At 63.4% G+C, this 15,036-nt stretch overlaps 1 protein-coding gene across 1 annotated transcript in view; it reads right to left on the bottom strand.

The window, feature by feature from the left end:
* Positions 1–317: 317 nt before the first annotated feature.
* The window catches only part of CEP170B (centrosomal protein 170B), a 32,214-nt gene continuing 17,495 nt past the window's right edge, over positions 318–15,036 (bottom strand). The window contains exons 7-19 of the mRNA XM_030931565.1: positions 13,957–14,061; positions 13,281–13,754; positions 12,240–12,958; positions 11,754–11,927; positions 11,170–11,260; positions 9,291–10,994; positions 7,545–7,788; positions 3,953–4,112; positions 3,420–3,563; positions 3,236–3,324; positions 2,688–2,781; positions 2,479–2,530; positions 318–2,356 (exon numbers count right to left, since the gene is read on the bottom strand). Coding sequence (XP_030787425.1) covers positions 2,109–2,356; positions 2,479–2,530; positions 2,688–2,781; positions 3,236–3,324; positions 3,420–3,563; positions 3,953–4,112; positions 7,545–7,788; positions 9,291–10,994; positions 11,170–11,260; positions 11,754–11,927; positions 12,240–12,958; positions 13,281–13,754; positions 13,957–14,061 — 4,298 coding nt within the window. The 3' untranslated portion in view covers positions 318–2,108. The remainder of the gene's footprint in view (positions 2,357–2,478; positions 2,531–2,687; positions 2,782–3,235; positions 3,325–3,419; positions 3,564–3,952; positions 4,113–7,544; positions 7,789–9,290; positions 10,995–11,169; positions 11,261–11,753; positions 11,928–12,239; positions 12,959–13,280; positions 13,755–13,956; positions 14,062–15,036) is intronic.

Below are 15,036 nucleotides of genomic sequence, written 5' to 3'. Positions count from 1 at the left end.
GTAAACCCGGGAGGCGGAGCTTGCAGTGAGCTGAGATCGTGCCACTGCACTCTAGCCTGGGAGACAGTGAGACTCTGTCTCAAAACAAAACAAAAAACCAGTGCTCTGGGATGCTGCCTCACTGAGGAGTTTTCATAAATTAACTCTTCTGTTTCTTAGGAGTAAACATCTGGAAACGTTGCTTTCTAGCCCAGGCCGCCCCCTGGCGGCGGCATCTCTGAATTGCAGCCTCCCCCGGTCTGTCCCACTTGCAGGGCCCCACCCATCCCAAACACCATGGATAGAGAGGCAAGGCTGAGGTGACAGGCTCCGGCGTACTGCCATGTGATAGAAGAATGATTTATTAGAACAAATTCCATGATAAATCATATAAAATAACCATTTTCCGAAAGACAGCCACAAGACCACCTGAGAACGAATGTACAGTGAACCCTCCGAGAAGCCTGGCAAACAAGGACCATTCCCAGGCAAAGGCTGGAGGGGGAGGAGCAAAGGAGCTCAGCGTGGGGAGGAGCGGGAACTTGTGAATTCGAAACATTGCACTGCCACTGCTGAGGGGTGGGCAGGAGCCGTGGATGAAGAGTGACCACTTCATGTCCAGGGGCAGGCAGGGTGGGTAACTGAGGCATGCAGGGGTGGGCAGCAGCCCGGTGGGCCGGACTAGCACCTCCTCCATATAGACAGCAGGCTCTTGGGGCGGGGACCAGGGGGAGACACCGGCCCCCCGCCCCCCCACACGTAAACATCAGGTGGGCCGCAGGGCTCAGAGGCACAGAACCCGTACACCCAACCCCAGATCAGCTAAAAGTAAACAGGGGACACAAACCACCCACTTCCAGCCTCCAGCCCCCAGCGCCACTCCCCCAGCAGCTGGCCCTGTCCAGGTCTGACTCTCGTACCAATGCCAGGCGGGGTGTGGAGCTCACCTACGCCAGTCTGGTCCAGGTGGGACACCCCCCACGTCCATCCCCACCAACCACGGCCAATGGGCTCTTTGGCTTAGAGGCTCTGGCAACACGGGCTGCCCCAGCAGGGGCCACGGCAGAGGGGCCAAGCTCTGCTCACCTGCCATGTTCCCAGCTGAAAGAATCCTGAGAAAACAAGTTCCTGGGCCCATCCCTGCCCCCATGCCCACCTGAGGCCTGATGGCGTGAAGCCAAAAGGGGAGGGCGTGTGGTGCAGGCCAAGCTGCGAGCTTCCGGAAACCCGGCTTCCAGTCACTTTGGTCATGCACTCACTCCCGCCTGAAGGGCTGCCACGCACCTGGCTGTGCCCAGGCCCTTGGAAGCCCAAGTACAGAGGCCCATAGCCCCTCAAGGGGACATGCCCCCCAGTCCTCACGGTGCAGCATGGAGGCGCCTGGACTAGCTGAGTGCATGGGAGTGGGGGTGGGTATCTGTACCTGTGTGCATGGCTCAGCTCTCAACCAGCCCCCAGTCCACACCCAGGAGGGCTTCACGGGGCAGCCCCAAGCTCAATGGGTTTGGCAACTGTGTTGGCACCAAAGGCTGGAAGCAGTGGGGCTCCTGCCTATAAAAGGCCTGGGGTCAGGTGGGAGCCACCAGGGCAAGTGCCCTGCCATCTTAGATAGTCCCAGGACAGGTGAGCCTGCCCCAGCTCCATGTTTGGCACCAAATGACCCCACAGTCAACCTCTCTTCCTCTGCCTGGCCGCAGGCCAGTACAAAGGGGTATGGCAGGTTAGTGCCTGGTGGAGCCAGTCAGGCCTGGAGGAGGCACCTGCAATGGCACCAACAACTCTTTCCTTTAAAGCTAAAGACAAAAATAACAGTGATGAAGAGGAGGTGGGGTAATGCCCTTGAGGGCTTGAAACCTTGGCAGCAGCCTGGCCAGGAGCTGGGCCAGAGACCTGTAGGGGGCGGGGCGGGGCAGGGGTGGGGGTGGCCACAGGGCTGGACAGGGTGAGTAGGGTGCTGGCTGGGAGCTGACGAGGGGGCAAGGGCGTGGGAGGCCCCCGCCCACGGGGATATGGCACATGTGGGGGTCTTCAGGGAGAACCACTTGCCGCCAGGCAGGCAGGCAGGCGTGCGGCGGACGGGAGGCAGAGACGCACACGCACAGGTAGGCCAGCCTGGCCAGGTCCGGGGCCTAGATCAGGAACCTCTCGGCATCAGGGAGGAAGGTGGGGTCCGGGAGGCTGGGAGGCCCACAGCTGACCCGCTGTGGGAAACTCCTCAGCGGCAGGGCTGGCAGCAGGGCCTCGGCTGAGGCGGGCGAGGGTGGGCTCTGGGCAGCCACACGGCCCTTCCCCAGCCCCGGCTGTGCGGAGCTGGCCAAGCTCCTGTTTCCTGTGAGCAGGTCCAGGCTCCCACTGGGGTCCACGATGGCGTTGATAACTGGAGGTGGGGAGGGAGGGTCAGGCTGCAGATCCAGTTCACCTGCTCCCACCCTGTGAGTCAGGGTTCCCCACAAGGCCCTGCCAGCCTCCCTCACTGTCCTGGGCTTTGGCCACACTCACCTTCTAGCTGCTTCTGCACCCGCCTCAGTTCCTTCAGGATGGAGCTGATTTCCTGGAAACATGGCAGGGAGGGAGGTGGAGTCAACTTCTGAGGGGCCGCAGCCCCGCCCCGGGGCTCTGGGTGCAGGAGCCCGGACAAGGTTTGGGGCCAGCCAGGCAAAGCCAGGCTGGCTGGGGGCGGGCTCGGGGCACGGGGCCCCGGCGCTCACCTTGTTAGACGTCTTCAGGATGGGCACCTCGTTCTCGGCGTTGATCCTGGCTTCCAGGTCCTCCCAGGCTCTCCCTGTGTTCTGAAAGAGGATCCTGTCCAAGGTAGGGGAGGCAGAAATGGGGGGACAAGGACAGGGATGACAGAGCTGAGGGACAATTCTCCAGACCTCCTCTGCTATGGTGAAGTTCATCCCACCCCACCTGGGCCTAAGGGGAAAACTGAGGCCTGATGCATGACCTGGGCTAACGGGCACCAAGTTCCCATCTGTGTGTCTAACACCGGAAGGTGGGGAGGGCTGGGCCCGGGATGAGGGCGAGGGGAGATGGGGAGGAAGGGCCACCCTGGAGGCGCTGGCTCCTCTGAGTTCAGGGTCTGCCTGCTGGGAGCCGCATACACGTGCACACAGGAGGGCTGGCTGCACGGGTGCACACGAGTGTACCCATAAAACCACTGCCTTTGAGCCTGCCTCATGCAGCCAGGCCTGAGTCTCAGCTCATGCAGCTCTGTTGTGTCCGGGCGTCCACCTCAGCCGGGGAGCTGACTCACTTCATCTTCTCGGCAAGGTGCTCTGTGTTCTCACGGATGGCCTGCGACAGCTGGGACACCGGGTTCAGCATCAGGTTATCAAAGATCACCTACAAGAGCCCGGCGTCAGCATGGCCCTGCCCTCGAGGAGCCCCGCCCTTGCTCCCCCCGACACCCAGCTCCGTGGCGGCAGTGGGCACCATGCCTCCTCTCGGTTCCGAGGCCGTGTCTTGTTGGCCAGGGCGTCCTCACAGCTGTCGTTCATGTTCTGGTCAAAGTCCCGAGAGTTCAGCGAGCCGGGAGGCACCTTCTGGAAGTTGAGGCTGGCCTCAGGGATGTGCTGCACCAGCTGCAAAAGGGAGGGCCGGCACCGTGGGCCCCAGGCAGAGGCTCCTGCCAGGCTGTGGCCAGCTGCACCTCCCTGCTCCGGCCCGGCAGATGGACAGAGCACACCCACCTTCCATCTGTGCAGGGTCCTTCCTGTGCCCCTGCCCCGCCGTGAAGGCAGCTGGGCTGGGGATGTCCACAGTCAAGCCTGACTCAGGCGCCGTGAGCTCCCCAGACCTTGAGCTCCCCGGTGGCCGTGTGGGGCGCTGACCCAGAGGGACACGCTCCAGCTCACCAAAGGGGCATGCGCAGCAGGGCCTCAGCCGAGGCATGCAAAGGGCTGTGGGGACCTGGCCTGACCCTCCTTGAGGGTGGCTCTGGCACAGGGGCCTCAGAAAGCCTGGGGCTCACCTCCTCCCGGGCAGAGATGGTCGAGGCGGGGGTGCTGGGCATGGTGCTGAGGGAGGCACTGTGGGCAGGCCCCGAGGAGCCCAGTGTGTCACCGTCCCCAGCCACATCATGGATCTCCCGGGCTAGGATGGCCACGTCCTTCACCAGTGTCTGGCTCAGCCTGCAGCCGGCAGGAAAGACAGCAGGTTCTGCACAGAGGAAGTCGGGGCAGCAGGGGCCAGACAGGCCTCAAAGTCCCTCCCAGCTCCCAGGCAGCTGCCGGCCAGAGGTGGGGCCTGGGGGAGGTGCTCCCCAGCCTGGCCCCAAACACTGGCCTAGCCACTGGTTACACAGGCACTGGCCATGGCCCTACAGGGAGGCCCAACTCCCCACAGCCACAAGGAGGGATGGTGGGGGGCTTGGACAGAGCCTGAAAAGAAGGGTGCACAGAGACCCTGCTGGTTCTGGGGCAGGCCACACCTCCTCCCTCTCTGGCCCCCCAGGGCCAGCATCACAGCTGCGGGGCCCAAATGGGATGGATGGGACTCAGTCATAGAACGTGTGGGTGCCACGGGCGTCCAGCTCTGCAGGCAGAGAAACTGAGGCAAGGAAGGGAGTGGGCTGAGGTCACAGCAACTAGAGCCTGGCACTCCTCACACTGAGGGTGGGGGCTGGGCAGAGGGTGGGGCAGGCAGATCCAGAGAGGCAGGGGACCCCTTGCAGGTCAGTGAGGCCAGTGGCAGCTCAGCCTAGCCCCCTGCTCAAGCCTTGCCAGCTCAGTCCCCCTAGGATATGCCAAGGGGGCACAGGCCTCCACCCTGCCAAGGTAACAGACACTTCCCAGCGAGGACAGGGGCCTGCAGGGGCTGTGAGCAGCTCCCAGCCCTCTGCTGGAGCACACAGCCTCGTCACCTGTCCTGCCGGCCCCTTAAGCACCTGGGCCACCAGCAGGTCCTGCCCCACTTAGGCCTTCAGCCCAGGCCTTGGGGACCCAGGCTCCCTTGTCACTGTCAACCACCCATCCTCATGGGGACAGGCCCCACCCCAAGCCTCCTTGGCCCCCACACTGGCAGTCACCCAAGGAACAGACCACCCTGAGGGCCCTCCCCCTCCTCTTCCCCCTCCCCTCGCCAGATGCTGGCACGACCAGAAAAACAGCCCCGGCGCCCTCTGCCCAGATGGCCTCGCACAGTCCACTGGCTGCCCTGGCCTCACTCAGGACTGGCTCCACCCTTCCACATCAAAACAAAACATGGAAGCCATCCCTCCACCTCTGGGTGACACCAACTGGCACGTGACCCTGGCCCTCGGGCCCCCGCCCAGCACTCTCTGGCCTCCTGCCCCTGGCACATCGCGTGCTCCAGCTCACCCACTGTGGAAGGCAGAGAACTCCAGAAACTCACATGGGCCCCCCATGTCCCCTTTCTGCTCTCAGGCCTGCTTCTCACCCAGGTGCAGTGTCTCTGTCCAGAGCCCCAACCCTATGCCCACTTCCTCAGCTGATGGCAGCCTTCTTCCCTACGCTCCTACCAATACCTCAAGCATCCCAAGAGCCCTGTCCCCAGTCCCCATCCTTCCAAGCCCCCCAGGTCCTCCCCACCAACTTCATGCTGCTCACAGCCCTAGGTGCCTGCGCCTCCAACCCAGTGTGGCCCACTCTCTAAGGGCTGCCTGCTCCTGGCCACCCCATTCCAGGTGCCTCATGGGCTTCAAGCTCAGCGTCCTCTACAACAAACACTTGCCATCCCCCTGGTCCTGGGACCTCCCCTGCCTGCCCCACAGCCTTTCAGGGCCTGCCTTTGCAGTACTGACCACTGCTTGGCAAAGACCACTCTCACTCCCACCCAACTCCCTACCCCATCCTCCCCAGCGCCTGGCCTGGAGAGGGCCCTGTTACTGAATGACCACATGAAAGAGTTCATTTCTAATAAACACCATTGAGGAGGCCTTCCACCTCCTGGGAAGATCTGCATCTACCCACCCACTCATCCATTCATCCATCCACCCACTCACTCATCCATCCACCCATCCATCCACTCACTCATCCATCCATCCACCCACTCACTCATCCATCCATCCATCCACTCACTCATCCGTCCACCCATCCATCCACTCACTCATCCATCCATCCATCCATCCACTCACTCACTCATCCGTCCACCCATCCATCCACTCACTCATCCATCCATCCACCCACTCACTCATCCATCCATCCACCCACTCATTCATCCATCCATCCACCCACTCATTCATCCATCCACTCACTCATCCATCCATCCACCCACTCACTCATCCATCCACCCATCCACCCACTCACTCATCCATCCACCCATCCATCCACTCACTCATCCACCCATCCATCCACTCACTCATCCATCCATCCACCCACTCATTCATCCATCCACTCATCCATCCATCCACCCACTCATTCATCCATCCACTCACTCATCCATCCATCCACCCACTCATTCATCCATCCACTCATCCATCCACCCACTCACTCATCCATCCATGCATCCACCCACTCATCCATCCATCCATCCATCCACCTACCCACTCACTCATCCATACATCCGTCAATCCACCCACTCATCCATCCATCCATCCATCCACCCACCCACCTACCCACCCACTCACTCATCTATCCATCCATCCACCCACTCACTCATCTATCCATCCATCCACCCACTCACTCATCCGTCCACCCATCCATCACTCACTCATCCATCCATCCACCCACTCATTCATCCATCCATCCACCCACTCACTCATCCGTCTACCCATCCATCCACTCACTCATCCATCCATCTACCCACTCACTCATCCATCCACCCACTCATCCATCCACCCATCCATCCACTCACTCATCCATCCATCCATCCATCCACTTACCCACCCATCCACCCACCCATCCACCCACCCAGCAACCTATCCATCTACTCACCCACCCGCCCATCCATCCATCCACCCACCCACCCTCCTATCCATTCATCCTTCCATCTATCCACCCACCAACCTCTCGCATCCATCCACCTGTTTATCAATCCACCCATCGACCCATCCATCCATCCACCCACCCACCAACCTCTTCCATCCATCCATCTATCCACCTATTCATCTACCCACCCACCTACCCATCCATTAACCCACCCAGCCACCCACCAACCTTTCCATCCATCCTTCCATCCACCCATCCAACCTCCACCCATCCATTCATCCATCCACTTATTCATCCATGCAGCTATCAACCTGTCCATCCATCCATCCAACCACTTACCCACCCAACCATCCATCCACCCACCTACCCACCCAGCCATCCACCCATCCAGCAACCTATCCATTTACCCACCCACCCGCCCATTCATCCATCCACCTGCCCATCCATCCATCCACCCACTCACCCTCCCATCCATCCATCCATCCATCCATCCATCCATCCATCCATCCATCCATCCATCCATCCATCCAGCTAGCCAGCCATCTGCCGTACCATCTATCCACTCAAGAAGGGAGCTCCCAGCCTGGTCCCTGCCCTCAGGGTGCTCTCACTCGAGAAAAGGCACCAGCACTCAGTGGATTGACCCAGGGGATATACTCTGAATGGGTTGCTCACCTGGCGATCTCTGCAATCTCTGCCGTCTGCACGATGAAACCATAAGGGTCAGGTTCCTCCTCATCGTCGTCTGTGTCCCGGGGACCGGGGGCCCGGGAACGAGCCCGACTGGAGCTGCCAGCCCTCGGGGTCTGAGTGGCTGTTGAGGTGTGGGAGCGTGTGTGTTTGGGGGAGCCGTGGCGGGAGCCGTACTCCTCCTCAGAGGTGGACGTGTAATCCGAGCCCTGCTGCCGGCGCCGCGTGTCTTGGTGAGTGAATTGGTTTCAGAAGCAAGAACAGAACAAAGCAGCACTCAGCACCCTGTGGCAGTCCCAGGGTCCCTGTGGGCGAGGGCTCAGTGCTGCAGGGCTGGGCAGCGTTGAGGCTGGTGCCCCCACCCAGTAGCCCTTCATTGAAACATCAACAGCTGCTGAGCTCCAGGGGCCACAAGGCCCCCACCAGCCCAGGGGCACATGCGGGGAAGGCAGCCTGGTGCTCCCAGGCCAGTGGCTGCGAACCCGGGAGCAGTCTGCACCTGATTAGGTGGGAAACCCCAGGTGGTGGGAAAGCAGTGCCTGGCAGACGCCAAAACAGAGTAAACTTCCCCAGCAGGACTTGCTGCAGCCCAGGCTGGACCAGACAGACAGGCAAGGACCAGTCAGAGCCCGAGCAAGGCCACTGCAGCCCCTCCCTGCTGCCTGCTTCAGTCTGTCAGACCCAGTGCTTCAGATTCTGCCCCTGCTGGGCGGAGTCCTAGCCTCCTCACCAGCCCCTGCTCTGAGAGCCCGGCAGCAGCTGTGCACCTGCACCGTAGGTGGGGATGATGGCCAGCCGCATGCTTGGACCAAACATTACCAGTGCACCACGTGGGGTAGGGATGGCAGGCTCCACCAAGCAGGGGTGACCCTTGGCCCTAGCCCACCCCTTCCTCCAGCGAACCCTGCCTCAGCCTCCAGCCATGCGCAGGGCCTGCCCAGTGCAGCCAGCAGTTGGGGCGGGGCCGTGGGAGGACCCTGGGAGTTGGGGAAGAGGCTCCACTGGGATCATGGGTGAGTAGGTGGGAGCACAGGGCAGAAGGCAGTAGCAGCAACACCTTGGCCTCAAACCAATCCACTCGCTGGACAGCTCGGCTCCCTTGGTGGGCAGGGTGGGCCCTGCTCTGCAGACGCAGATGTCTGGCCACCCCAGGTAGGAGGCCAGCTCTGGTGGCCACAGAGGACCATCCCTGCTTGCTGTGCCCAAGGACATCTGGGGGGCGGGGCTCTGCTCACAGCCCTCCCTCCCTCCCTGGCCATGGGGCCTGCGGGCTCAGAAGGGTGTTAGAGCAGCTACCAGCAGGGGGCACAGGTGTACCTGGCACCCTTCACTGGGCCACAGTACTGCAGCAGAGATCCACGGGAGTGCCCTCCCCAGGCCTAGGGCCCCAGGCCCATGAGCAGATGGCATGGGGACCGCAAGGCACCAGGGGCCTGAGCCAGGAGTACAGAAGAGTGGGGAATGCCCACCCTGGGGGATGGAAGGCCCCTACCATGCCAGAGATGGTCAGGGTGTTCAACCCACATCAGAGCACAGCAGGCCCTGCCCTCAGCCCATGCACATGTGTATGTACGTGAGTCCAGCAACACATCTACCCCAGCTTTGGGAACAAAGGCTCCTCTCGTGCCAGGACCAGGGGCCCACAGCCAACACTCAGCTGGCATCCAGGATGCTGCAGACCCACTGGCAGCTCTGCCTTGGCCCTGGCCTCCCACCTGCCCTGGCACTCACTGGAGGTGTATCGAGCGCTGCCCGAGCGGGCCCTGCTGAAGGGCTGGCGGGGACCCGTGGTGGTGGCTGTGGTGGCAGCCTTCCTGGCGACAGCCCGTGCTTCGGCCATGGTGGGCTTGCGGCTGGCACAGCACAACTCCACACTGCGGCCAGAGAAGCTGGTGCGGGCAGCGGCTGCCTCGGGGTCACTAGTCCCTGTGAAGGAGCCAGCCCGCTTCCGGGGCATGGCCAGGATGTCCAAGCGCGACAGCTTCTTGGCCTGCTCAGCAGCTGGCCGGCCCACAGGCTCCGGGTTGCCCAGGGATCCCCGCTCACCATCCGCGGCCTCAGTGTCTGAAGCGTCCCCCAGCCGGGCCCGCCGCAGCCGGGAGGCCCGTGTGGGACGAGGGGTGGACAGGCTGTTGGAGCGGGTCAAGGCCTGCGGCCCCTTCTGGGAGCTGGCTGAGCTACGGCTCTGCTCCTCCCGGGCAGCGGGGGATGGTGGTGGGGCCGCTGGTTTCCGGCGAGACCCTAGCCGTCCTGCCCCAGTGGCCTCAGGGGTTTCATGGTTGGAGGCCATCACCTCTGAGCTGGGTGGGTGGGCGAGGACAGGGCTACGCTCCTCACTGGGCCAGTCCAGGGACCCTCGGGGCCTGTGGCCACGCCTTATGGCTGAGCGCCGTACTGGCTCTCCACGGCCCATGTCCGTCGGGCCAAGGGGGTGACACTGCCTCTCTGAGGGCTGCTCACGGGCACTGCTCAGAGCAGTGCCTCCTGGGTCCTGTGCAGCTGGCGGGGATGGCGACATCTCCTTCTGTGCCCGCAGGGGCTGCGAGGTTGTGGGGCTGGGCCCGCTCTTGCCACTGCGCAGGCTGACTGTGCTGGCAGTGTCCACGTCCGAGTCCCCAGACAGGGCGTCCTCTGGCGGCCTTGGGGTGCTGCCCCCCTCACACTCGGCATCCACAGAATTGGAGAGCAGTCGGGCCTCCAGGGCCGCCAGGGCCGTCTCTGTCTCCTTCAAGATCAGGTGGGTGTCCTGGGAGTGGAAGTCCATGCGTGCAGCCCTGGTGGCAGCCAGGTCCTGTAGAAGTGGGTGGCTGGAGATGTGGGGGGGCTTGCCAGGCGCTGGGGGACCACTGGCTGGCTCCTTAGTGAAGCTCTCTTGCCGGAGGAAGGGTGGGGCAGGGCCGTCAGGTTCTGGGGACCGTCCAGGCCGTAGCTGGATGACCATTCTCCCATTGGCACTGACATAGATGCCATCCCGTGCTGGGGGGCTGGGCTGGGCTGCCTGCCCTAGGCCCTCCCCATCCCCTGGAGCCGCAAGTGGTTTCCTAGGTAACACAGCATCCCCATTCTGGTCCCCAATGAAGAAAGAGGTGGGAGTTGGCTCCCCGGGGGCCCTTGGTGAGCACCGACCCCTGCTCCATGTGGGCCCCTCCTGGGGGCTCCTGCGTCTGCTGTCCTGTGGCTCCACCCCTGGCTCAGGGCCTCGGCCCCCGTCTGACCCACTGGCATCGCTGAGGCTGTCAGGGTCCAACTCCTCCTGGCCGAAGAGGTGGCTGGGCTGCTCACTGCCCAGCTCCGGTGGCCCAGGCCCACTCCTCCTGCTGCTCTCCGGGCCCGCAGGGCTGTCGGCCCTCTCACTGGGCAGCTGAGGGAGCCGTCGCCGCGTGCGCACAGGCAGGGACCCCTCCAGCTCCCCGCCTCTACGTCCCAGGCCATCCTCTGTGGAGCACAAAGGCAGCTGCTTACAGGGCTGCTAGTCTGCAGGCCCTCCACGTACAGCCTCCATGTACAGCCTCCATGCACAGGAAGACGCAGCCTGTGTCTGTGGTCAGCGACCTGAGCCCCCTGCCCCCGGCCTGGCCCCTGACTCCCCTGCAGCACTGGAGCCACTTACCTGTGAGGCCCGGGTCTGAGTAGCTGTCAGCCAGGCTGGCCCAGCGGGACACCCACTTCTGACCCCCAGGGGAGCCCGGCACCGGGAGGCCCTGTGGAGAGGAGGGTGGGAGTGTTTCCAAGTGCAAGCCCAACGGTGAGGAGCAGGGGGTGCCAGGGAACAAGAGGAGCATCCAGAGCAGCCAACACCAGCCCCATACATGCATGCCACCCTGGGCCTGCCGCTCGAGCGAGCACATGCCCCCGCAAAGGCAGCCAGGGGTCCCAGTTGCCTCGCCTGGACTTGCTCCAACGTGACCCCTGCTGGCCCGGCCCAGGCAGCCCCACAGAACTCAGTTCCAGGTTGGCAGAGCAGCCGTGGCCCTGTCCTGACCTCGGAGCCCGTTTTGCCCAGGACCTCAAATCAACACTGGGTCTGACAGCTGATCCCTCCTCATGGAAGCCCCCGCCCACCCTCCAGGTGAGTGTGCCCCTCAGAGAAAAGTCCAGTCTCGCCCCATGAGGGGTCCGCTGACCCCAGGCCCGGCTTGGACGCTGCTCTCTCCCTGCCGAGCCCCTCCTTGGGGTGGCCATCTGTGCTTGTACCTGGTGCTCCGCCTGGGGGGCCGCACCCAATGGCCGGGAGGCAAACTCCTGCAGCAGTGCCATCCGCTGGGCCACGCCCCCATCACCAGACTCATCTCTGTCCCCTCTGATGACTGGGCGAAAGGTGGCCGAAGATGCCCTGGAGAGTTCAGGGGACTCCAACACCCCAAAGACCTGCCAAGAGGAAATGGTCCCAGGCACTGAGGGCCAGAGAAGCCCACTTCCCAGCCCTCCACTGACACCAGCCACTCCCAGGCCATGGGGAGAGCAGGGACCTGGTTGGCCAGAGTGGCTGGTGGTCAGGACACACAGCCTGGCTGTCAGCAGGACATGCGGATGGGATATAGACCCAGCCCTGGGAAGGTGAGGGCAGGGCTGTGGGCAGCACCCCAGGCTCCCTCCTGCCCAGCTGGGCAGGAGCAGGACAACGTCCACCCACCTCCACCCCGTTCCCCATGAGGGCTCTCACTCGCCGCCAGGCCACACCTGGTCGATCATCTTTCGGGCCTCCTCCACCTCCGTGTCCTGTGCCTCGGTCTCGATGGTGTATGTCCCTGCGTCACTGAGGCTGTCGTCCTCCTCCTGTTTCCGTGCCTTGGTCAGCTGGGGGTCGGTGGGGGCGGGCGGTGGGGTCGGGGGGCCCACAGGGCTGGTCCCACGGGGTGTCAGGGGAGCGGGCAGCACGGGAGGAACCTTCTCGGGGCTGGGCCTGGCGGCTGGGGAGCTCTCCCGCAGACACTGGGCCATGAAGTCCTGGGCCAGGCGGGAACGGCGCCCCATGCTTCCGAAGGGGCGGGCAGGGGTTCGGGAGGCAGGCGAGGGGCTGCCCAGCCGTTCCTCTGTCTTCTCCCGCTTGAGCGAGCCGGCCCTCTGTGGCCCCGAGCTGCGGCCCCCCGCCTGGACTGGGGCTGGGACACTGGGGCGGTCCCTATCAGCCGGCATTGGGCCACGGCGCTTGTCGGCCTTGGGGTCCCCAGACGGGGTGTGCGTGAAGGACTGGGAACGCTTCTTTCGGGGCGTGTCCTCGTCAAAGAACTCGATGACAAAGGCCTGCTGGTTATGTAGCAGCTCCTGGGGGTCCCGCTTGATCTGCCTCTGCAGCCGCACCTGCTCCCCGCTGGCCTCCAAGGGCACCCCGGTGGCTGAGGCCGCCTTGGCCAGGGGGTCCTCTGAGTCACTCTGTGTGCCATCCTCGTGCTTGTGGCCTGGGGGGGACAGGGGACCCCACCTTGTCAGGCCAAGAGAAAGGAAACAGCGGTGGATCTCAGACAGCCCCGTCACCCCACGCCTGAGCTGAGTTGACAGAGCACCCTAGCCCTCAGGGCGCCCCCACACAGGGCAGAGAAGTGCAACGGGAAGACACAGGACCGGACCCCTGATCAGGCAGGTGGCTCTTGGGCAATTAATTGAAAAACGGGAAGTCAACCCAGCTGAATGGGCCCCTCTGCATGGCAACGGTGCAGACGCAGCCACCGCCTGGTCCCCTGCCTGTCCCGGGACTGGCACGGCCGCCAGCTGGGCACTCACCCTTCAGGGTGCGGGTGTGGACAGGCAGGTCGCTCTTGGTGCTGTGGCGGTCATCCCCAGGGCCAACCCGGTGCAGCAGGCTCGGGTCGTTCTGCACCAGCCAGTCGGCCACCTTGGTCTCAGCGGACACCATCTCGCCAGGCGTGGCCTCCTTGCCCAGGGGCCGCCGCTGGCGCAGGGAGAACTTGGTGATATGGTCCTTGATCTTCATCTTGCCGGGGCTACAGTCATCAAACTCGATGGTGAAGGACGCGTGGCTCTGCACCACAGGGGCCGCTCCGACCCCGCCTGCCTCTGCGTCCTTCGTGGGCATCTCGTGTGCCGACACCTCGGGGGGCTGCGATGGCTGCGGGGTCTCCTTCGTGGGAATCTCGAAGTAGCTGGGCTCCCGCCGGAACGAGCAGCTCTGAGGCTCAGCAGGGGTGCGGAAGCCGTGGAGCTCCCCGTCCTGCTGCACTGGCCCCTTAGGACGCTCTGGTGTGGGAAGATGTCTTCAGACCCGGCCTCGGGGCAACCACCTGCTACCACCCTCCTCAGCCAGGCCCATCAGCTCCACCCAAGAGGGGGAGAGAAGCCCCATGTCCCCTGGAGTGGGCTCCTCAAACCCAGGCCATCCCCTTCCCACACCACCCTCTGGGAGCCCTCAGGGTCTCACCAGCCTGGCCCCAGGACCAACCTGGGTAGGGCTCTCCCTGGCGCTGGGCGTCAGGCAGCGTGCTACCATCGTCCTCACCCCACCAGGAGGGCTGCCCATACAGGGGCGTGCGGTAAGAGGCTGCCTCTGTGGAGGGAGCAAGAGTTCAGACCCTGTGTTGCTGGGGCCCCCAGTGTGAAAAGCAGAGAACTGGCACCCCAGGATAGGCTGGAGTCTGGGGCAGGCCCTGGCATCGCCTCCCAGCTTGGCCTTGTGGCAGCCCAGGGCCCTTCCTCCGTGGGGAATGTTGACTACCTAGAGTTCCGAGGTGGCTCACCAGCCCCACCCTCCCCCACAAGTGCTTAAAGGCTCCCTGCCTGTCTGGCCCCTCCTCCCTGCCTGGCCCCTCCCTCCTCCCCTCCAAGTGCTCAAAGGCTCATCCCCTGGGGCATGGTGGACGCCCCCTCCAACACCATCCTGCAACTATGCCCCAGTCTTCGACCCCACAGCCCACTGAACAGAGGGCAGGAGGCCAGGGGGAGCCCACACCCAGGTCCAGCCACCTCCAAGGCTTGGTAAGTAGTTCAGGCCACAAATGGGTGGCCCTGGGAGTGGGCAGCCACTGCAGTCTACATGGTCCCTGTGGCGTTTTAGTTTGTTTGCCTTAATGACCAGAGTGAAATTGTATATTTCAGATGGAATCTGACTTCTGACTCCCTCTGAGAAGCTGGCAGCCCAGCCCTTCCCAATGGCAGCAGTGAACAGAAGCAGCGTCCAGTGCCCTCAGGTCAGGGCGCTGGCCCTCACGCCCACAGTCTCCTTCCTGGGCCCTCCACTCAAGCTCTTTCCATACTTGCTGGAGCCCAGGGGGCCTCTGCATCATGACCACCAGCTGCTTACACTGCTGGGTGGACAGAGAGTCAGAGGCCGGTGACCTGTCAGGAACCATGTGCACACTGCGCTGGGGATGCAGGGCCCCTGAGAGGTGTCACACATGCCTTATCCCTCCCTGGGAACTCACTTTTGACCCAGGGTCACACCCAGGGGCTGCTGAGGCAGGGGCATCTGCTACCAGGCAGTCTCCCCTCTGCTGCCGGCCCTGAACCCCTCCTTGGTCCCCAA

Source organism: Rhinopithecus roxellana, chromosome 5 (assembly GCF_007565055.1).
Source record: "Rhinopithecus roxellana isolate Shanxi Qingling chromosome 5, ASM756505v1, whole genome shotgun sequence".
Taxonomy (NCBI): Eukaryota; Metazoa; Chordata; class Mammalia; order Primates; family Cercopithecidae; genus Rhinopithecus; species Rhinopithecus roxellana.
This window is presented reverse-complemented; position numbering and strand designations above follow the sequence as displayed.